The sequence below is a fragment of the Parambassis ranga genome, chromosome 8, assembly GCF_900634625.1.
Source record: "Parambassis ranga chromosome 8, fParRan2.1, whole genome shotgun sequence".
NCBI lineage: Eukaryota > Metazoa > Chordata > Actinopteri > Ambassidae > Parambassis > Parambassis ranga.
The window spans coordinates 16,076,668-16,098,527 of NC_041029.1; the positions used below are offsets into that span (position 1 = coordinate 16,076,668).

Below are 21,860 nucleotides of genomic sequence, written 5' to 3' on the forward strand. Positions count from 1 at the left end.
TAAATCACTTTTGTAATGACAGACGCAGCCATTTAAATGTATAATGTTAACAAATTAAAATTACATCAATATGTTATGGAAACATATACAGTCTGTTATTTGCTTATTTATTGAATCATATCTTTATTTCTTAATTAACATTTTGGCACTTCCTGTCCTCCATATACATACACTACCGTTCAACAGTCTGGGGTCTCCAGGCCAGTTCTACAGCTTCTCTGATCAGCAGAACAGTTCAGCTGTGCTAACATCATTTCACAGGAGTGTTCTAATCATCAATGAGCCTTTTTAACACGATTAGCTAACACAATGTAGCATTAGAACGCAGCAGTGATGGCTGCTGGGAAAGGGCCTCTGTACACCTTTGTATATATTCCATTAAAAATCAGCCTTTTACAACTATTACCACATGGACAATGTCCAGACTGTAGTCCGATTACTTTAATATTATCTTCATTGAAAAAATAAAGACATTTCCAAATGACCCCAGCCTTTTGAACAGTAGTGTATATATATATATATAAATAAGATTTAAGGCTTCTTTGTAACACCATTCATACTGTGTTGCTCGCAGTAAGCTAACATTTCCTAGGTATGTTTTATAAATCCTAATATGGCAGTAAATATCTCATTTTTATCAAAAAGAGAACCTAAATACAGTATCGTACATTTTATTTTATTTTATTTTTGGCAGGTCTGGTCCTCTGTACTCTGGCACCACTACTTTATTTACAATTAGTTTTTTCTTTAAAATATGTTTTATTTTATTTTATGCTAATTTTGACACGTGTGTATGTTTTTTAAACCATAATCTAGCTCCGGATGTAGAATTTAGCCCGTGCAGTCTGTTCTATGTCTTTCAGTTCTACGGTCCTGTGTAGCCACGCCCCCTGATGCTCTCCGCTGGGGGAAGTGGTCCGAGCTGGAAAAACATGCAGCAGTAACCGCGATGAGAACCAGTAAACATGTAGCAGCCCGGACAGCTGTGGAGACCCAGATGTTGCGTTCGAGGGCTCGACGGATATAAAAGGTAACATCATGTTTATGTGTTGTGAAACATAACATCTGGTTCCAGCGGGCGACAGCAGCCGCCGCATCCGCGGGAGAGTGATATAACATCGGCTGGAGAGTTCACGAGGAGCCGGCGGAGCCTCCGGTGCTGCCCGCTCCAGCCTGTTATGAATGATCGATTCGTGTTTCCTCTGATGGCAGAACCATGTTTACATAAATATGCTGATTAAAGCTTCAATAGTGTCGAACTGCAGAGTGTAGTCAGGGCTCCATCATGGCCCAAATCCCCACACAGGCTGTAAGTGAATAAATAAACTAGGCTGTTTGATGTTAAGTCGAAATATCTGTAAGCAGGTTTATAAGATGCAGCATTATTCTCACCATAAGGCTTCCTGAGTATAATTTTGTAGTGTGATTGATAAGTTCATGGCCTAAGAAGCAGATGAGGAAGAGGAGTTCTCTTCCTCCAAGTGGCTATAGCTTATAAATACACGTCCTGTTTGCTCTGTAATCACTAAACCTAGTGTGTAAACAAACAAAAATGGACTCCTTCTACCTCAGGCCACGGACTTATCAGTCACCGAACCGTCTCCTCTCTTTGTGGCACAGACCTTAGTAATGTTAGACTTGAATGTTCCGTGTCCAGCAGGTTATGGATCCGAGCCTTCCTTGTTTTCTGCTTTACACCCTGATTGGCTTCGCTGTGAGCTCGTTCGATAACCACCACTACAATGGCACCGGTCACCATGATTACTGTGTCCTGGGAGCAGGGCCTGCAGGACTACAGATGGGGTATTTCCTGTCCAAGGCTAAAAGAGACTACATCATCTTGGAGAGGAACGCTGGACCCGGTAGCTTCTTTAACAAGTAAGAGATTGTAACATCTGGATATATAGAATTTTCTACGTCTGAGGGAGGCTGAACCCTCGTCCTCCCCGTCACTTCTTAGGTATCCCAGGCACAGGAAGCTGATCAGCATCAACAAGATCCACACAGGACGGCAGAACCGAGAGTTCAACCTGCGTCATGACTGGAACTCACTGCTGAGCGACAAACCCGACCTTCTGTTCCACAGGGTGAGCAGTGAGTTTTACCCTCCGGCGGACGCCTTCCCTCTCTACCTGTCCATGTTCGTCAAGGAGCTCGGGCTGAAGGTCCAGTACGGTGTGGACATTGGACGGACGAGAGCTGTGCAGTCGGCCAATGGGAGGAGCTACATCCTGACTGATCAGCACATGTCGGAGTACACGTGCAGGTATTTAGCATCACGCACAAAACCAGATGAACTGAAGATTGTAGATTTCAGGGTGTTGTCCTCTCTGGCTCAGCGTCCTCCTGGTGGCCACGGGGTTGTGGGTTCCTCAGAAGGTGGAGTTTGTCGGGTCTGACTTGGCTGAGGGCTACGAGTCCATCTCCACTAACCCAGAGGATTACAAGGACCAGGCTGTGCTGATTCTGGGAAAGGGGAACTCTGCTTTTGAAACGGCGCAGAGCATCTTGGGAAGAGCGAGTCGGGTGCACATGCTCAGTTCCAGCCCTGTCCGGCTGGCCTGGCAGACACATTACGTTGGAGACCTCAGGTACAGGACTTTGATTACTTTTGATCATTGCAGTGTTAGCTAATGGTTGTGCTAAAGGATGTGTAATGGTTGAGTTTTAGCTAGGACTGATGCAAAACCAGCTACCTTAGCTCAGTGGCTAGGCTACATTAGACAGGTCTGCTGTTGGTGTCTCATACAAAGTGCTAAGTAAAAATAATTCTATTTATAAAATGTGTTTTTGTGAATTTTCTTTTCAGAGCTGTGAATAACGAGCTAATCGACACATACCAGCTGAAGTCCCTGGATGGTCTGGTGGAGGCCAGTCTGGACAAAATAGTTATCGCTGAACGACAGGAAGAGGGCAGGAGGAGACCTGGTGGAAAGAAGAAAGAGAAAAGGAGGCAGTTTTATCTAACTTTGAAGAAGTATTTACAAAACAGGGCAAGCAGGAACAGTTCTGATGTCACGGGTGAAGAACTGCCGGGTCATCACATCGACAACTTCCCCACGAGAAAACCCTACGACCGCGTCATCCGATGCCTCGGATTCCGATTCAACTTCAGCATATTTGACAGGTACAGATTCACGCAGCGCGGTCATCGTTGTTCTGTGCCTGTGTGTGTTTGTGACGTGAAATAACACAACTCATGACATAACATAACTCAATAAATCCTCCTCAGCTCTGCCTGCCCACCAAACAGTGAAAATGCCAAAGGGAGGTTGCCAGGGGTGACAGCCTGGTATGAGGGGAAGAACACACCAGGTTTGTTTGTGCTGGGAACAGCTGCTCACTCCAGAGACTACCGCTCATCTGCCGGCGGCTTCATTCACGGATTTCGTTACACAGGTGAGCTAGTCCAGCAGATGATCTCGTTCCACATGTTCTAATCCATGACACACACGCGCACACAAAGCTGATTTTTTTTGTCAACTCCAGCCTGCATTGATTATTTTCCTCCACAGTTCGAGCTGTACATCGTGTACTTGAGCACCGTTACCACGGCAACCGGTGGCCGTCCACAAAACTGTTGACGACGCAGTTGCAGTCCTGGATTCTGAGGCGGGTCGGCGAGGCCTCTGGGCCGTACCAAATGTTTGAGGTGCTCGGGGATGTTGTACTTCTTCGTGGGTGAGCAGATGCTACTTTAAGATTCAAAGTTTACTGCTGTGCTCTTTTTATTGATCTGACCTCAGTCACTCCACCTGTATTTTCCAGGAAGTGTTTCATTTTCAAGATTTGAGGGTTTTGGACCATAATATAGTAACTTTGCCTCCGTTTGTCTTTTGCTTAAGCTCTCACTGTGAATACGTGGAGGAGTTTCCGCTGCAGGCCTTGCCTCAGTTCTCCTCTCTCACTGGGCATGAAGTCTCCAAGTATGGGCTGATAATTATAGTCATGCAGTATGGGAAGGAGAAGATTGACTATCTGGGACGTGGCAGGGCGGAAACAGACTGGACTAAAGCCTATAAATCCAACTTTCTTCACCCTGTTTTATACTACTACGACACACTTCCTACTGGTGAGTGGAAATTTTGCTGCTGTCACTGTCATTTTTAAATATTCTTAAACAGAAGTGGTAAATGTCGTTTTTTTTTCCTCCCCAGAGGAAGCGATGAAGCTGCGTCCTCCTGGTTGGACTTTACCGAGGCCTAAAGCAATTCATCACATGGTGGAGGACTTCCTCACAGAATGGGATGGACCAGTATCTCATGTGCAGCCGCTGCGGCGGTTTCTGGAGCACTGTGTCCAGACTGACCTCAGGGCCTTCTCTGCAGGTACAGTTAATGCATAAATAGACCCCTTGTTGTTTATTATATTCTCACTGACCGTCATGTCTCACTCCTGTTCTTTCAGAATCATGTTTCCGCCTCGCTCTCACCCACCGCAAGCCGCCGCTATCCTGTCAGCAGGGATACTTAATGCAGCAGGGCGTCTCTCGCCGCACTCGGCCTTGGCAGCACATTTCTGACACAAGGCCGGCGGCGACTGAGCAGAGCGCAGGCACGTCGGGTCCTGACCCCTCATTTCACAGCTACCTGGCACCAGCTGGAGCCTCCATGTCTTCAGGACTGAAACTTGACTTCTGATTTTTTTCACCCTTCTGTATGATGCTGTTTAAGTCACTACCTCCAGCACCCATCATTACTCCATCTGCAAGACCAAATATTGGAGTACAGTACCGTGCTACAGATCAGTGGCTGCCATCCTGTTTTCGGCTTGTGACCCCTTCAAAGGAAATGTTGCTCCCTTTCTTAATTGTGACAGTTTAAAGGTACAATTTGTTTTTGTCTTTCTCCCATTGCCAGACACCGACGTTACATAGAACCCCCCAACAACCCACCAGCATAATAATCTGCAGTCAGCTATGCTACAGTCGTATTATGTTATGGCCTTGTCGGTATGCTAACATCAGTAGCTTAGAAGATGAACCGTGTTATGTCACCAATAGACTTCATATCATTTCTGATTTTAACTAACATTTGTACCCTTAAGTTTGTAAGTGTTTTACCAAAAAAATGATTTACTATGTTAACCTTTGGGGTCCTAAACCACAGATTGGAAACCACTGCTTGTCCCCTGAAAGCTCCTATATTACAAACATGTATACCTACACACTACAAAGCCATTTTCATATCAGGAAAATCTATATTATGTAAAGATATATATAGGTGGAGGGTGGGTGTAATGAATTATTATGCATTTTTACATTATGTTAAAATGATTAAAGAAATAAACAAACAATAAAATCGTTTGTTGACCAGCAGCCGAGGATACTCCTTCACAGCTGGGGCTGTGCGCTCATCAGAACTACCGTCAATTAGCTAACATGTTAGCTTCTAGCTAGCATTTAACTTCACTTACCAGCAGCAACAGCGCCATGTTTCCCTCAGTCCGGCCATCCCTCCTCGTCTTTTCACCTTTCAATTGTTGTTCTTCCATTTTCTTTTCTTCGACTCCATCAACTTTACTTTCTGTGAATTTTAAAGTTTGTGTTCGCGCTCTGCGTGGACTCATAACACATGCCGTAGCTATTAGGATGCGCGCATGCGCAGTAGTCTGTCGTTCTGTTGTGTTTGGTAACAGGTTCATTGTTTTGCTCTGCGTGTTCAGTTTGGTTGCCACAAGTTCCATATAAATGACCGAGTGGATTTAAAGTGTGGGCTCCAAGTGTGGGTGTAAATTACATTTTGTAGTTCTTTTTTTAGGTACAGGTGTCTACCTGAACTCCAAAGTTTCCTAGCGCCAGTGCAGTGCAGTGCAGTACAGACGCTCTCTGGCACTCTGATTGGCTGATTGGTTGCGTTAATCCTATTGGACGGAGGCTGAGTCAACAACAAGGATTCTGATTGGTCGTTACTGTGTCACTGTACAATGGGTGTGCCTTTTACTGCTTGTATTCGTTGAACTGGAAAATGTGACATAGGGGACATTTTGGTGCTGTGCAGGAAAAGACATCCGCGTTTAAAATGTTTTAAATGATCCGGGATGGAGACGCTGTAAAGCGGGAGTCGGTGTGCAGTGACTGCGGGCGTCCCTGTCGGTTCTCATGTCGCATGCAAACGGCGCTCAGGATCTCACTGACGACTTTATTTACCTTTAGCTTCGACAGGAATGGCCTGTAACAAGTGCAAATAGCTTCCTCCCCCCCACTCATGTCACGATAATAAAGTATGGATGAGTGGAGCTCTGTCTCGGACAACGACCGCTCCAGCTCCGAGGGGGAGTACGTGGTGGGACGTGGACGTGGAGCCGAGGATGAGATCCGGGGAGCGGCGGACGGTGAGGAAGAGCAGCGGGGTAACATGGAGGAGATGGACGACGTGGGTACAGCTGCCGTGGGGTTTGGGATCAGCGGAATAGGAGAGGGGAAAGTGCTGCTGGGTCGAGTCGGACAGAGGGACGATAAAGAACTCAGGTACCTGCACCTGTTGTGGGAACCCGGACGGGGAGAGCTCGGCGACGGAGGTGTGGCGAGCAAGCTGGGGAAGATAACGGGGAGTCGGGCCAGGCGTCACCAGAGAGCCGTGCGGAACCTGGGACCTATTGGAAAAGATATTTATGGTGAGAGGCGGCTATATGTGACTAAATAAACAAGGTGTGTGAAGGTTTAGCTACAGACCAGCTGATGTTGCTGCCGAATAGTGCCCTGTTATTGTGTGATTGTTGTGTTATTCTACAGAATATGAACTAATTATAGATGTGTACTGTATGTAATCATACAATATAATCAATAAACCCAGTATTACATGTTCCTGTACACACATACAACCAGATAAGATAAAACTTTATTGATCCCGAAGGAAATTCTTGTGCCAGAGGTATAAAGTTACATTAAATGCAGTTAAGTACAGAGTATAAGAGTATAAGTGTCACTAAAATCCGATCAGAGTACAGTACGCAGTATGAGCACAATATATGATGCATGGATACAAATATAGACCAGTGGAGGGAATGACATGATGCATGACATGATCATGTAGCTCCTCTCCCTACAGAAAGGGGAGGAGTTATACAGTCTGATGGCCACTGGCAGGAAGGACCTCCTGTGGCGTTCTGTGCTGCTCCTCGTAGTCTCAGTCCACGGCTGAATGTGCTCCTGTAGGACAGCAGTGTGTCATGCAGGGGGTGAGACGTGTTGTTACGAATACTGAGGAGTTTCCTCAGTATCCTCCTCTCCGTCACCTCCACCACAGACTCCAGCTCCACTCCCAGCACCGAGCCAGCCTTCCTAATGAGCTTGTTGAGTCTGTTGGTGTCGGCCGTCTTCATCCTGCTGACCCAGCACACTACAGCGTAGAAGATGAGGCTGGAGACCACCGAGTGGTGAAACATCTGCAGCATGGTCTGGCAGACGTTAAAGGACCTGAGTCTCCTTAGGAGATACAGGCGACTCTGTCCCTTCTTGTATGTTGCCTCTGCGTTTGTGGACCAGTCCAGTTTGCGGTCAATGTGGACACCAAGGTATTTGTAGCTGTCCACAATGTCCACATTGGTACCTTTGATGCTGACCGGGTTTGGGAGTGTCTGGTGCTTCCTGAAGTCCACCACCAGCTCTTTTGTCTTAGTCACATTCAGCTGCAGGTGGTTTTGTCCGCACAAAGCTGTCCACCACACTCATGTACTCCGCCTCCCGACCTCTATTATATATATTACTATATATATCTATATCTACTACTATATATATATTTACATATATCTTACCTCCACAGCTGTGAAGCGACTGAGGGAAGCAGCTAACAGCAATGATATCGACACAGGTATGAACAGTGAACATGGAGGGTATGAGAAAGGATGTGTAAAGGCTGTGTTTTTATGAATGAAGTTGTTTTCTTCTAGTGAGGAAGCTCCTGCAGGAGGACACAGATCCCTGTGCAGCCGATGACAAGGGAAGAACGGCGCTTCATTTCTCTTCCTGCAACGGCAACGAGAGCATTGGTAGGTCAGGCAGAAGGAGTCGCATTGGTGTTTTTAACATTTTCTTCATGCTTACACATGTAGTCCAGCAGCTGTGGAACATAAGGATCCCTTTGTGGACCTCCAGGCAGTGATTATGTTGAGAATGGTGACGCAGAGAAGTCTGGCATCTTGAAGAAGAGGTAGCAGTCTGAGGGGTCAAATCAGGTGAACAGCTGGTGGCTGCTGGGTGATGGTGGACTGTAGTGGCCTGTAGTGTCCTTCATGTTGTTGAGTCCTGTTGATTTCGGCCTGTAGCTGTCTCAGAGATCCGTGTTGTACAACCTGGATGCAGTCCTCACTGTTTAAAAATGTTCTTTGGTCACTGGTTCCTGAGATAAAACAAATACATTAAATTCATGTTATTGCTGCTATTTACTCTGCATGTGATATTCATGCCTTTTTGCTTGTAGTGAAATTACTGCTGAGCCACGGCGCTGACCCCAACCAGCGAGACAGTCTGGGAAACACCCCCCTTCATCTGGGTAAGAGAGAACTCTTACTTGAGAACTCTCTTGTTTCATTGTGCAGCAGAATGAACAACACAATAACATAAAGCGGTCATTTGTTTATGTGTTTATGTCACAACTCTTCATCCTGTGTTTCTACAGCGGCCTGTACAAACCACGTGCCTGTAATCACCACATTGCTGAGAGGAGGTGAGAAGCATTCTTACCGTCTTTGTCAAACTGTTGTCTTTGTTATGCAATGTGACATACATTTTGAGTGTGGTTTGCGTTGTCCTGCAGTCTGCTGTGCTTAAGCTGTCTTTGTCTTGTCCTTGCTAAGGAGCCCGTGTGGATGCACTGGACCGAGCCGGGAGAACTCCGCTGCATCTAGCCCGCTCCAAGCTAAACATCCTGCAGGAAGGAGATTCACGCAGCCTGGAAACCCTGAGAGGGGAAGTCACACAGGTAGAGAAGGTGTTGGAGTTGGTATATTTTAACTGTGTATACAATCCTCCATCATTAAACATGTTTCTGTCTCATCCTTCAGATTATTCAGATGCTGATAGAATACCTGAATTCAATGGGCCAGAGTGAAGCTAAAGAGAGGCTGGAGCACATTTCAACACAGCTGCAGCACACACGGACCAAAGAGCAGGTATGCACACTCTGATCACATATGGTGTAACTAAACTGCAAAAATGTGTGTGTTTGTGTATTTATTTTTCATCATCTTTGCTGTCTTCTTTTTGTCCAGGTGGATGAGGTGACAGATTTATTGGCCAGTTTCACATCACTCAGTCTACAGAAGCAGACTTTGGGGGATAGGTAGAAGATGAAGTGTGCCACGAGCTGACGATCGGCTCCTTTTTAAAGCAATCTGATTTTGAACAGTAAGCTAGTGGAGCAGATGCTTTTACGAAAGTGCAGCAGGAACTTTGCTCTTTATTGTGTGTGTGTGTGTGAGAAAATGTGGTCCAGTCCGTGTGTGCCTGCCCACATGTTCTCATGATGCCTGCCATTAATAGACATTTGATTTGACGCTTTTGTAATTTTGGGTTTCTTATCAACAGCATTGTTGTGTCGTTGCCTTTTTTCTTGTATTGCATGTTTATTTGTGAACTGTACTGTAAAAACACAAATGATTTGGGTGTTGTTGGAAATTGATATATGTGAATCAATAAATCAATATCTTTGAGTAAATTCAAGGTCTTGTGTTGTGTGTATAACTTGACAAATTGTGTGTTTACATTAGCTTAAAGTGCATATATATATATATAAAACCATATATATATATATATATATATATATATATATTTATTTATATATATATATATATATAAATAAATAAATATATATATATATATATATTGATAGTAAATGCACTGCTAACATGGCTTCTTGTTTTGCACGCCGATTGGCTGAGCCGCAGAAGCCCCTCCCCTTGTCCGACACGTATTGTTGTCTCGTCTAAAACAAAGATGGCGGCCGGACCCGCGTAAATTGGGGAGCCCATAGAGGTAGTAAAATTTAATAATCACATTTTTCCTCACCTCTATGTGTTTGTAAACTACACATGCCTGCACTGTAGATGAGTTGAAGACATTAGCAGGGTTTAATGCTTGTACTTCGCTGTGTTTCGTGCAATTGATGCGGCAGCGGCCTAGCCGTTCCGGTAAGCCTCGGGCTTTCCTCAGCTGCTCTTACCGGCCGGCTGCGGGCTCACACGGCGGAGTGGATTCTAGCCATGGAAGTACTGGGACTCCAGGGCGTCAAAGTGAATATAGAGGGGGTGTGTTTGTGTATCTTTACGAAAGTAGGCGGGAATTTGTTTAGCTGTTGTATATTTGTACTATTTTGTGTGCGGCAGACACACACCAGTACAGCTTTATACCGTAAATTGTATTTTTTCTCGGAAGTAGCGGCTAACTATGGAGCACTTCTCCCGTTTTGGAGTAAGTCCTGGTTACCTGCGGGTGAGTGTAGGACTAACCAGGGATCTTTAAAGCAAGCATCATCTGTTTAAATGAATAAATGAAAGAAATGAGTAAGTGTTGTACTTGTAGCTTGCACTATATTGTTAAAACTGCCTGTTTGGTATTATTTATATAGCTTGACTTGCATTTGTTTTAACTCACAGGTTGGTATCGGGTTGTAATGTTGTCCACGGCTTCCCATGACAAGTATTGACGAAGACGACACCATGGCTTTTGAGGAGATCAAGGGAGGAATTGGTAATGACTGTGGTTCTATTATATAAACCGTCTGAATGTCATGCATCTTCCCTTTTCTAGTTTGTTTATCTCTTATGCTGGGAGCATGCTGCTTGCAGAGGCACACATTCAAAGCTGTGGACAATCTGAAAGAGTCTTCTACCTCCATAATGCATTTCATCATAAAACTGAGCAAAGTCACCAGCAAATGTTTATAATAAATGTTAAGTAAACCACAGTGAGATTATACTGTACTTATTGGATTTCAGATGTGGGGAGTGAGGGAGAAAGGGGCCTCGTGGCTGGCCGTAGCCAGAGGGAGAAACGACGGTCGTACAAAGATCTTTTGAGGGAAGAGGAGGAGATTGCTGCCCAAGTGCGAAAGTCTTCCAAGAAACGGCCAAAGGTACGTCAGCAGTGTCCTGTGGCCTTTTACGATAATGTATTGATGCTCATATAAATATTCTGACTAAAATCCTTTTGTCTGAATCAGGATTCGGAGCTTTTTATGCTGGGAGGCGACTCACACAAAAAGAAGAAGAAGCACAGTGATGACTACTATTACAGAGGTGAGACATTATGTAATAATACATTAGTAGAATATAATATAATATAGTTCCTATACAAAGCGAAAATTTTGTTTCGCTTTCTCTAATCAGATAACGATGGCCCACCTCCCCACAAGAAGAAGCACAAATCCGCAGACCGCTCCCCAACGCTTTCCTCCCCCTCGTCGTCCCACCCGACAGACACAGCGATGGGCCTCCTACAGGCCATCACATCGCCCCTTGCCACAGGTTCAGACCCCAGCCCTCACTTACACAAGAAGCCCTCCTACCCCTCCTTCTCCTCACACTCCTCCAAGGACCGCAAACGTGAGAGCAGCAGCGGCAGTGGCGGGAACAAAGGAAGCCACTCCTTCGCTCATTCTCGCTCCCTAACTTCATCTTCATCGTCGTCTTCCTCCAAGAAGCACTCCTCCTCTTCCTCAAAGTCGTCTCTGTTCCACGGCGGAGCTCCCAAAGAGGAGCCGCTGACATTACGGGAGGCAGATGGGCTGAAGATGAAGCTCATCATGTCACCAGAGAAAGAGGAACCAGACAGCTTCCCCTTCACGCCGCTCTCCTCTTCCAAAGGAGGCGTCAAGAAAGAGAAGGACAGAGAGCGGACGCAGATCTCCAAGTTGCCAAAGAAGAAGATGCAGCAAAGCAGAGATCCACTTCCTGTGGTGGGGAAAGAGGTGGAGGTAGAAGGTGAGAAGAGACACAAGTAACAGTATTCTTGTTCTGAAATTGAGCCACAGTGACTGATTAACATCTGTGTTATACAGGTCATTATGGAGGTGGGATGGGAGATGAGAGCTCCTCATCAGGTGGAGAACTGGAGGCAGGGGAACTGGTCATAGATGATTCATATACACACATGTCGAAGAAGAAAAAGAAGAGCAAGAAAAGCAAGAAGAAAAAGGACAAAGAAAAGGACAGGGACAAGGACAAAAGTGGGAAGGAGAAGAAGCACAGCAAAGGATTTGGAGGTGGGTTTTAGGCTCAGTGTTCAGCAAAGCCACTTGAGTATGTGGTTATTATTATGGAGGTTGTTGATGGATCACCTTTTTATTCAAATACAGCTAGGCCAACAAACCAGACTCTTAATCTCTGCTCATGGAGGTCATGCTTTGCTATGCAAATATTTAACAGTTGGTTTATTTTAATATGGGCTGGTTGCCTACTTGGGTTGTTACATCAGAGGCAGTAGACTGAGGTACGTATGTGGCATAAAAGCCCTAAAAGTCCTTACTTGGATGTTATAAATGTTTACCATCCAAAGGAAATTGGCAAAACTTTCCTTTGACCCTTACACTTGTTCCCTTTGCGTTTTTGACTTTGATCAGACTCTTCAAGGGGCCACAGTCATTCCCACCCCACGGTCACCCACAGCGCTGTTGGTCCAATGTACGCCATGGGCACGCCAATCCCTCCGCACCACCATCAAGGCAGTGATGGTGTGACGGAGAAGAAGAAGAAAAAAGAGGAAAAGGACAAAGAAAAGCACGAGAAGGATAAGGACAAGGTAAACAGCTAGTCAGTTGTGTTTTATATTAAGTTTATAAACTGTGACGTTTTGAACAACAGAATCTTACTTTTCTTTCAATTTTAGCCCAAGAAGAAGAACACCACAGCATATCAGGTGTTTTGTAAGGAGTACAGGGTCAACATAAACGCAGAACAGCCCGGACTTGGTGGGTCACACTTTGATTTACAGTGTAACTTATAAATAATACAAACGTAGAGACTAAAGACATTAAACAATATGTTTGTGTGTCTTCTCCGCAGTGTTTGGTGAGCTCAGCAAAAAGCTGGCAGAGGTGTGGAAGGCGATGCCCGAGAAAGACAAACTTGTATGTTTTTCTTTCCTTAATAAATATAAAGACATATGTGTGGTCGTTAGTGGTGGCCTTGAACTGCATGATGTTTTCTGCTCTGCAGGTTTGGAGACAAAAGGCTCAATATCTGCAGCACAAACAGAACAAAGCTGAGGCCACCACAGTCAAACACAAAACCTCCAGCGAGACCAAAAGCAAAGGTCAGTGAGAAAAAAGTTGTTACTTCTCAGTTTTGTGTCTCACTACTGCTGCATCTCATGATCTCTGAACTGTGTTATTGAAGTTGTAGGAACAGGGACGGGGATGGTGTCGCCCAACAGAGCTCCTGGAACAATGTCTCTGTCTCCAGCTCGTATCCCAGATGTCGACCCCATCGACGCAGCTGCTCACCTGCAGCTGCTCGGAGAGTCCCTGTCTCTGATTGGCCATCGACTACAGGAAACAGAGGTGAGTCTCCACGTGTGTGTTCTCACCATGTAAAACTGGAGGTCTTATTGCTTTGCTTAATATAACATAAAACCTTAAAAATATAAACATTTAGGTCAATCCGGCTGGAGTAGGATTGAATCCGGATAGCCTTAATGCTGGATATGTTCAGACCTATTTTCAAATCTGGCTATCACACACTCGTGTCCACGCTCAATCCGGTTTAACCCGGCTTGTTTGTTGTCCTCCAAACCGCTAGGTGGCGCCTCGTAATATACAGAGTCCGTTCATGGCGCGGTAGGACCGTGTGTGTGCATGCGTTGTACGTTTTTTTGTCCTGTGTCGCTCGTTCTTTCGTTTTTCGGTTCAAAAAGCAGTTTATTCCTTTGTAGCCCTGTGGAAAATGAACTCGGGGCAAAGCTGTCGTAGTTCGACGGTTGTTTACATACGGCTTTTGAACGCAACCCGGACACTGTCCCCGTGAACCAGAAGTATCACAGCGCTAGCAGGATTCACTAGCTGCATTTGCGTTCAGACCTGAGCCACATTTGAGGCGATCCAGCTAGATCCACCTCTGCGGGGTGGATTGAAATCAATCTGGATATATCCAGATTCACGTTGTTCAGGCTCAGAAAAAAAACTATCCGGATATATCCAGATACGGCCCGAATCCAGCTAGAGCAGGATTGATTTCCCCAGTGTGAACGGGGTCTTATTTAATGATGTGTTTTGTGTGTGTTGTTTCAGGGGATGGTGGCGGTGTCCGGCAGTCTGTCTGTGCTGCTGGATTCCATCCTGTGTGCTCTGGGCCCACTGACCTGCCTCACAGCTCAGATACCGCAGTTAAACGGATGTCCTCGAAACGTCCTGGTATGATATCAACATTCATATTATTTTTTTTATTATAGTCATTTTATCAGCTTCATAACGTTTTTCTGTCTCCCTGTCAGTCGAACACGCTGGACAACATCGCCTACATCATGCCTGGACTGTGAGGGTCTGCAGATGTGACGGGGTACCGCATAGATGTCTTTGGACTTTAATTTAAAAACCTGGATGTTGTGTGTCAACATGTTTTTTAAAGTGTATTTTTTTAAAGATTTGTCCTCTTAATTTTCTAATTGCTGTATTTCTAAATGATACATTTTACTGAACAGGTTAATCCCTTTGCCTAGTTTTACTGTACAGCAGCGTTGTTTTATGAATACATGTACATGTGTGTGTGCATTTGTTTAGCTGTTAAAGGGCCAGCATGCAGGATACACTGACCTCTAGTGGTGAGGTTGCTAGTGTCCATTTCTGTTACTCGTTCTTCCTTAATGCTGCACACTGGTCCTTTAATGGGGATTGTAATACGTGTACGACTTTTCTCTACATGTCTGCATATTTTTAAAGAAAATGTACACAAAGCTGTTGTTTGTTTGTTTTTACACAACTGAAGAAGCCCTTCAGAACTTTTTTTCACTAGAAATAGTTTTAATGGAAAACTCAGTAGTTTGTCCCGCAGCTTCAAAGTGACTCCAAATATTTGTATTATTTAAAGTATTATTTAAAAAAGACTGAAAGAAGAAAAATCTGTTTGTATTGCAGTTTAGAGTTTCAATTTATAGAAACATTTATTATATATATATATATACGGGAAATAAAATAAAATATAAATATAAATATATATATATATTTTATAATTAATTAAATAATTTAAATTTTAGATTTTAAATTTTAGTCTGCTGTAGTCATTTTATTTAATATTAGTTTTGGAGTCAGGGCAATGAAGCTATTTACACTCATTTAATTATTTAAAATGAACAAAAAAAATCGCCATTTACTAGGCTATAAAAATATTAATAGAAGAGCCGCCTGATATCCGATTTAAAAAGGTTGATTGTATTTGTCAGTGGTGGTTAAACAGTTTAATTTATGTTTAGATTCATGTAGTCATATGACATTGAACACATTTAAAAATATAGATATTTTTCTTTTAAAAATATAAAATACAAAATTGCAATTTACCATTAAAAAGTTAGAGAATTAGAAGATAGAAAAAGCATTTCCTGAAGAAAATGCAAGTGTGACTGCTGCAGCTGAAGCAATAAAACTAATCAAATCTGGTCTTTTGGAGTGTTTGTAGTCACATGACATGAAGGAATCCTTCCAATAAATTATTGGAAATACAAATGATAAAATCATCAACATAAATACATGAGCCTCAAATTCTGTTTAAACAGGTGTGTCTTATTGTTCCAGTTCAGGGTTGGAGTCACATGACCTGGAAGCAATTGAATTTGAATTGAATTGAACTTTCTGAATAAACCGGTGTCGTGCTCGCACCCACCCAGCAGGCGGCGCTGTGTTCACCTGTGACAGCTGACTTCAGTGACTCAGCCTGCAGGAATTAAGGAAGTCTGTTCGGGCGATTCAACACTGAACACGGCGCAGAGATGTCAGCGGCTGCTTCACAGTCAGGTAGGCCGGATACTGGTTTTTAAAGATCTGGATCCTGCAGAAAAGATAAAACAGGAGAAAGTCAGAGAAGTCAGAGAGAGAGGCGCGGCTCCCTGAGGCGCGGCCTCTCTCTCCCTGTGTATCTGTGTGTGGGAGCTGCTGAGGGCGCTGCCACAAACACAAACACACCATGAGGGGATGTTGTGATGAGAGTAAACAGGTCGTAGATGAACAGTGCGGCGGGTGGTGTAAGGGGCAAACAGACTTTATAACGCCACCAGGAAGTGTGTCGAAAAAAGTTTTCTAGTGTCAGCTCTGTGCTGCACAACGTGTTAAACCTGCTTTGCGTTCTCTAAGCAGGGCTGAGGCTCGTGGTTCTTGGAAACAGACCAGCTGTCTGCACCATCCTCGGCCTGCAAGACCACGAGCAGGGCGAAGACGGGGATCAGCAGTGCAGCAAATACAGAGGAGAGGCCGCCGGCAGGAAGGTAGGAGCCCAAGCACTTTAAATATGGATTCATGACCTTTTAGGGGCCATGACGGCTTTCCTGATGATAATATACATGTTGCTAAGCAACAACGTCTTCATGTAACACCTTATTGATTAAAAAACAAGCCAATACAAAGTTAGATTTGTTTATAAAGACCCTCACCAGAGGCCTGGGAGCTTTTGAGGGTTCTTAGGGGCTTAAATCCAAGATCTCTGTCCAGAAGAGTGAGGCCTCTGGGCTTGAAGGTAAAATTCTGCCCCCTGTGGGAGAACTCTTGGCACTACCAGTGCTGTCTAGCTGATGGTTTTCAACAGGATAATAAAACTCCTTCCGTCTCCTCTCTGAAGGTGGTGATAGTCTCCAGTCCAGCCTGGTTCAGCTCCAGCTGCACCCCAGAGGACAGAAGGAAACACATTTCCTCCCTGATCGCCTCCTCCAGCCCTGGACCTCATGCCTTCCTGCTGTGCATCCCTTTAAACCAGCCAGCTGATGGAGAGGCTAAAGCGCTGGATGTCCTGGAGAAGCTCTTCGGCTCCTCTGCCGTCAGCGCCAACACCATCATCCTCTTCACCCACACAGAGGAGCTGGAGGAGGATGAGCAGCTGGAGCAGTTCCTCCGCACCTGGCGCAAGGACCTCCTGAAGCTGGTGGAGCAATGCGGGGGCCGCTACCACACCCTGGAAACCAGACAAGGAGACTCCGAGGAGCGGAAAGCTCCTGTGGAGGAGCTGCTGGAGAAGGTGGAGCAGGTGGTGGAGGAGAGCGGGACTCAGCACGTTAGCTGCCCGCTGTATCTGCAGGCGGAGGAGAAGCTGAGGGAGAAGCAGGTGGAGATAGTGAGGAAGAAGAGGAGAGAAGAGGAGGTCGGTGAGCAGGGGTCGCCCACAAACTCAGAGGAAGACGTCACAGAGGAGGAAATGGAGGCGGTGCGGGCGGAGGCGGAGAGGAGCGGGGCCGATGTGGATGTGAGTGTAGAGGATATTTTCCCTTCGACCAGCGTCTCCTCCTCCTCCTCCTCTTCCTCCCCCGCTCCGCTGTCTTTTCTTCGGCGGCTGTGGGTGCAGCTGACCGGCTGGATCTGGAGGCTGCCCTCTCTGGTGAGAAGAGAGGCCCTGCTGGGGGCCTTGGTCGGCCTGTTTGTGGGAGGGCAGGCCGGAGGTATGGTCGGGGCCACGGTAGGGTCTGTGGCTACTGAAGTGGGGAGAAGAAAAACACAAAAAACCAAATGAGAGATTAAACTGTTACACAGAAAGTTTACCTTTGAAGTCCTTTAAAAACACTGTGTTATTGAGCTGACATCATATTCAGGTCCCATCACTGAGCGGCACTGCTGTCCACCTTTCTCTGGCTTTGGGTCTGCCACATCTGAGAAGCCATTTTATCTGTTTTTATCTGATTCTGACTCCATTGTGTCTGTCTGTCTGCAACTACCATGATCTGCCACTTGGGGGCAGCAGCAGAAACAGCAACAATGTTCATTAGTTAGCATGGCTAACATGTAGCAAGCAGCAGGTTGTTTACATGCTGGACAGACTGTAAAACTCCAAAGAATTTAACTCGTCAATGTCAAATGTCAAAGTCATGCAAGTATTTTATTTTGAAAGGTCAGTCACTACTGACTAGCTCTAGGCTCAGCCTGTCTGCACTGCGGTTTTAGTTCTGGATGTTTTAACATTGCCTGTGACTGGTTGTGGTACCAGCCAGTTCTCCACCTGCTGCAGGCTCTGGTTGGAGCAGCCAATATGGTGGAGGTGAAGGTGCAGTCCGACCCACAAGACAAGAATCTCACTGGAGAGGCAACTGAATGACATGAACAGCAACAGCAGGACAGGACAGAACTTTCAAAATAAAATACTTCTACTCTTAACTCTAGCCTTTGTATCCAGGCAACCAAATAGACGCACAAAGCATGTGATGTAGGCAGAGTGACAAAAAAAACTATAGATCAATCTGAAAAAAAGACATCAGAAACAGTCTGTAGTGGAGTACGTTACATTTTTTTTATAAGAATATTGATTCTAGCTGCTTTAATGACAACACTTTGAGGTGCAATACCACAACAAGACCACCAGATGGCGACATTGACCATGAAACACGATCAGTTCTAAAGCTTTGAGAGATCATTATTTACTGCTCACCAAGCAAATAAAAGCTTCTCAAACACATTTTTTTCTGCTCTTCATTCAGGTCAAAGTTTGTAAATAACATTAATTATGAGCTATAAAGCGCAGGATTCACGCTGCCCTCTCACAATGGCTGCTTGTGGAGCTGACGTTGATGTAATTGTTACTCTGCTAAAACCGTCCATCATAACCCATCCTCTCTCTCTCTCTCTCTCTCTCTCTCCCTCTCTTTAAGCTGCCGGCAGCTCTGCTAGGCGTTTCCGAATGTGGGTGGTCCGGCCAGGGTGGGAGAGGGAGAGAGAGAGAGAGAGAGAGAGGGAGAATTAAGCCGACTCTCATGTTTCCCAAAAAGAGAGAGAGGAGGGAAGGACAGCAGAAAGAGAGAGTGAGTGAGAAGCACTGAGAGAGAGAGAGAGTCAAAGCTGCGGGACTACATCTGTCCTCCAGATGTGGCCTCCTCTTGTCTGAAACAGGAAAAAAGCCGGGTTTAAAAGTAAAGGAAAATTGGTGCTAAACAGTTTTTTATTGTCAGGGATTACACATACAGTACAGACCCGAGTACACAGACCCAGCCCGCCAGGATCCACGCTGCTGCCCCCCCCCCCTTTCCTCATGAAGCTGCTATGAAACTGCACACTGGACCCCTTGAAGTGAATGTATATGTGAAGGAACACCTGTCCAAATATTATGCGCACTGACAGAGCGCGCACTGATACAGCGAATTAATGAGAAGTTTTCAGAGGATTTATTATTTATATAAAACTGAGAAAGTGTAAAGAAGAGGGTCAGTCCCAGAGCCGGGTAGGTGAGACTCTCCAGGTCTGATTGATTTCTACAATCTGAGTAAAAGCCGTGATTAACGCGCAGGCTGAGGCTGCTGCGCACTGCCGGCCTGTGGCTCCAAGGGCCGTGTGGTCCAGCCCGTCAGGACCAGGGAGGGTGAGGGAGGGTGAGGGTGGGGTGAAGGGGGGAGGCGGCTCGCTGTGGGACACGGACACCGCAATATTTTCGTGTTATCATCGCGCCCTGTGGGCTGGAAACAGACAAGATGACGCACCTCTTCCTGTTTACACTTTATCATTAACAGTTATGACTCCAAACTATGTTTTACTTTTTTAAAAATGTAAATGAAAACAGAAGATTGAAGAATATAAACGTGTTTCTCATAATAATACTAATATTGCACTTGTTGCGCGGTGCTGTGAGGCCGGTGCTGCGTGTGAGGCCGGCGGGGCCGGGGCGCTGTCTGAGCGGCGGGGCCGGGGCGCTGCGCGGCGGGGCCGGGGCGCTGTCTGAGCGGCGGTGTGCCGGACAGCCGGCTCGCTCTCTCTGGGTGTGCTCACTCTGAGCCTCTCATCTTTTTCCCATTAGCGCTGTTTTCATGTTCCTTCGTAGCGTGTGTGGCTGCAGTTGTTTATAAAGCGGTGCTTGCGCCATCAGTGTGTGTCTGTCTGTGTGTGTGTGTGTGTGTGTGTGCAGCAAACTGCCCGCAGCCTGAGAGGAAATGAAATATTGTCTCAAAAAATTTCATTTTTTAAGTCTTATAAGACATATTTTCATTTCGTTTAGTTTACACATAACACGTGTTTAAACAGTAAATTTCTTTTTATCAAGTTTTTTTTAATAGGGCCTTTATTTTAGCCTATATTAATTTTAGCTAGCATTTTGGCTAATTTATGCTTTTATGTTAGGTAATTTGTCCATTATTTTTAGCTTTTGACATATTTACTCAACTGTATTCCTCTGCAGATTATAGAAATGTGTTTTAAATATATTCTCTCAGATTATTATTCATTTTATCATTGTTTATTAACATTTCTCTGTGTTTTTAGCTAGTCTGTTAGGCTACTTTTAGCAGGCTAGTTTAAGTGCAATTAATTTAAATTTAGTTAGAATGAAAAAAATGAAACATGATGAAAACTGAAAGGGTTAACAGTTAATTCAGATGTGAAACATAAACATTACACATTATTATGCGTAGGCTGTTGCAACTTGTCTGTTTGCTAGCTAAAGTAGCGGTGCTGCTAACAGTCTGTTAGCAACTTTACACACAACCCCACAAAATGTACCAAAGGTATAAAATAAAAGCATTTAAATTTGCTTTAATAGCTTTTAAAATTTACCTACATCAACAACAGAAAAAGCCTTTGTGTCCCTCACATATTACAAACATTACGATTTTATTCTCACAATATTTTGACTGGAAATTAAAAGTCCTCAGAAATAGTCTTCATTGTAAAAAGAAACTCTTTTCCTATAAGAGGATCAGTTTAATGGCGGCAAAGAGACAAAACAACATTAATTTAATTACTTTTAATTACTTTAGAGAGCACTAACGTGTGGCTGCTGCTGAGGAGGATGCAGGTTTCAGGCCGTGTCGCTTGGTGTTTTCACAGATGAATCTTCAGACATGAAGCAGCTCTGGTTCTTAATGTGTGCAGAACGTGTCTCTGCCGCACACAGAGGTGTCAGGACCGACAGGAAGGAAGACAACATGAATACAAAATCACACACAGCTGCTGAGGTTAGCACTGATGGACACACAAGGAGACACACACACTCACAGAGAGAGAGAGACAGACACACACAGACACACACACAGGCACACACTCACAGAGAGAGAGAGACAGACACACACAGACACACACACACAGAGACACACACACACACAGAGAGAGACAGACAGACACAGACAGAGACACACACACACACACTCACAGAGAGAGAGAGAGAGTTAGAGACAGACACACACAGACACACACAGACACAGACAGAGACACACACACACAGAGAGAGACAGACAGACACAGACAGAGACACACACACACACACTCACAGAGAGAGAGAGACAGACACACACACACAGAGAGAGAGAGAGTTAGAGACAGACACACACAGACACACACAGACACAGACAGAGACACACACACAGACACAGACAGAGACACACACACAGACACACACACACACACACACACAGAGACAGGCACACAGAGAGAGAGAGAGACAGACAGACACACACACACACAGAGACACACACACAGAGACACACACACACACACACACACACACACACACACACACACACAGACACACAGACACAGACAGAGACACACACACACAGAGAGAGAGACAGACAGACAGACAGACACACACACACACACACACACACAGACACAGACACACACAGACAAACAGAGACACACACACACACACAGAGAGAGAGAGAGAGAGAGAGACACACACAGACCCACACACACACACACACTGTGGAGCAGCTGTACATGTAACAACAGGGAAGTGAAGGTGAGCATGTCACTCACCCCGCG

At 45.1% G+C, this 21,860-nt stretch overlaps 4 protein-coding genes across 8 annotated transcripts; all 4 read left to right on the forward strand.

Moving 5' to 3' along the window:
- Positions 1 to 891: 891 nt before the first annotated feature.
- Positions 892 to 5,317, forward strand: foxred2 (FAD-dependent oxidoreductase domain containing 2). 2 transcript variants are annotated; one of them, XM_028412775.1, is made up of 10 exons: positions 892 to 1,030; positions 1,658 to 1,878; positions 1,961 to 2,266; positions 2,340 to 2,591; positions 2,810 to 3,127; positions 3,233 to 3,399; positions 3,516 to 3,681; positions 3,846 to 4,072; positions 4,158 to 4,328; positions 4,408 to 5,317. In XM_028412775.1, the coding sequence occupies exons 2-10, from the start codon at positions 1,664 to 1,666 to the stop codon at positions 4,638 to 4,640; spliced, it is 2,055 nt and encodes a 684-aa protein (XP_028268576.1). In that variant the 5' UTR covers positions 892 to 1,030; positions 1,658 to 1,663; the 3' UTR covers positions 4,641 to 5,317. The 2 variants fall into 2 exon arrangements, with proteins under 2 accessions (XP_028268576.1, XP_028268575.1); XM_028412774.1 differs by having other exon boundaries at positions 899 to 1,030; positions 1,661 to 1,878.
- Positions 5,318 to 5,930: 613 nt separating this feature from the next.
- ankrd54 (ankyrin repeat domain 54) lies at positions 5,931 to 9,656 on the forward strand. The gene is made up of 8 exons (XM_028412798.1): positions 5,931 to 6,615; positions 7,764 to 7,811; positions 7,891 to 7,989; positions 8,421 to 8,492; positions 8,619 to 8,666; positions 8,797 to 8,921; positions 9,004 to 9,111; positions 9,211 to 9,656. The coding sequence occupies exons 1-8, from the start codon at positions 6,225 to 6,227 to the stop codon at positions 9,283 to 9,285; spliced, it is 966 nt and encodes a 321-aa protein (XP_028268599.1). The 5' UTR covers positions 5,931 to 6,224; the 3' UTR covers positions 9,286 to 9,656.
- Positions 9,657 to 9,905: 249 nt separating this feature from the next.
- hmgxb4a (HMG box domain containing 4a) lies at positions 9,906 to 14,815 on the forward strand. Of its 3 annotated transcripts, XM_028412778.1 has the most exons (15): positions 9,945 to 9,973; positions 10,113 to 10,230; positions 10,373 to 10,500; positions 10,594 to 10,687; positions 10,936 to 11,072; positions 11,160 to 11,235; positions 11,326 to 11,919; positions 11,997 to 12,200; positions 12,558 to 12,736; positions 12,824 to 12,905; positions 13,000 to 13,064; positions 13,153 to 13,249; positions 13,333 to 13,496; positions 14,223 to 14,345; positions 14,426 to 14,470. In XM_028412778.1, exons 4-15 carry the CDS (start codon positions 10,630 to 10,632, stop codon positions 14,468 to 14,470), a joined length of 1,824 nt encoding a protein of 607 aa, XP_028268579.1. In that variant the 5' UTR covers positions 9,945 to 9,973; positions 10,113 to 10,230; positions 10,373 to 10,500; positions 10,594 to 10,629. The 3 variants fall into 3 exon arrangements, with proteins under 3 accessions (XP_028268577.1, XP_028268578.1, XP_028268579.1); XM_028412777.1 differs by lacking the exon at positions 10,113 to 10,230 and having other exon boundaries at positions 9,925 to 9,973; positions 10,376 to 10,500; XM_028412776.1 differs by lacking the exons at positions 10,113 to 10,230; positions 10,373 to 10,500 and having other exon boundaries at positions 9,906 to 9,973; positions 14,426 to 14,815.
- Positions 14,816 to 15,812: 997 nt separating this feature from the next.
- LOC114440369 (GTPase IMAP family member 7) lies at positions 15,813 to 17,660 on the forward strand. 2 transcript variants are annotated; one of them, XM_028412797.1, is made up of 3 exons: positions 15,813 to 15,938; positions 16,278 to 16,405; positions 16,756 to 17,660. In XM_028412797.1, the coding sequence occupies exons 1-3, from the start codon at positions 15,914 to 15,916 to the stop codon at positions 17,635 to 17,637; spliced, it is 1,035 nt and encodes a 344-aa protein (XP_028268598.1). In that variant the 5' UTR covers positions 15,813 to 15,913; the 3' UTR covers positions 17,638 to 17,660. The 2 variants fall into 2 exon arrangements, with proteins under 2 accessions (XP_028268598.1, XP_028268596.1); XM_028412795.1 differs by having other exon boundaries at positions 15,828 to 15,938; positions 16,275 to 16,405.
- Positions 17,661 to 21,860: the final 4,200 nt, after the last annotated feature.

Coding starts and splice junctions, on each gene's coding strand:
- foxred2 (XM_028412775.1), top strand. CDS start 1,664: ATGGATCCGAGCCTTCCTTGTTTTCTGCTTTACACCCTGATTGGCTTC. Junction 1,879..1,960: donor CCCGGTAGCTTCTTTAACAA/GTAAGAGATTGT, acceptor GTCACTTCTTAG/GTATCCCAGGCACAGGAAGC. Junction 3,400..3,515: donor TCACGGATTTCGTTACACAG/GTGAGCTAGTCC, acceptor TTTCCTCCACAG/TTCGAGCTGTACATCGTGTA.
- ankrd54 (XM_028412798.1), top strand. CDS start 6,225: ATGGATGAGTGGAGCTCTGTCTCGGACAACGACCGCTCCAGCTCCGAG. Junction 7,990..8,420: donor CAACGGCAACGAGAGCATTG/GTAGGTCAGGCA, acceptor TTTTGCTTGTAG/TGAAATTACTGCTGAGCCAC. Junction 8,667..8,796: donor CACCACATTGCTGAGAGGAG/GTGAGAAGCATT, acceptor GTCCTTGCTAAG/GAGCCCGTGTGGATGCACTG.
- hmgxb4a (XM_028412776.1), top strand. CDS start 10,630: ATGACAAGTATTGACGAAGACGACACCATGGCTTTTGAGGAGATCAAG. Junction 11,236..11,325: donor TGATGACTACTATTACAGAG/GTGAGACATTAT, acceptor TTCTCTAATCAG/ATAACGATGGCCCACCTCCC. Junction 14,346..14,425: donor GATGTCCTCGAAACGTCCTG/GTATGATATCAA, acceptor TCTCCCTGTCAG/TCGAACACGCTGGACAACAT.
- LOC114440369 (XM_028412795.1), top strand. CDS start 15,914: ATGTCAGCGGCTGCTTCACAGTCAG. Junction 15,939..16,274: donor AGCGGCTGCTTCACAGTCAG/GTAGGCCGGATA, acceptor GCGTTCTCTAAG/CAGGGCTGAGGCTCGTGGTT. Junction 16,406..16,755: donor GAGAGGCCGCCGGCAGGAAG/GTAGGAGCCCAA, acceptor TCCTCTCTGAAG/GTGGTGATAGTCTCCAGTCC.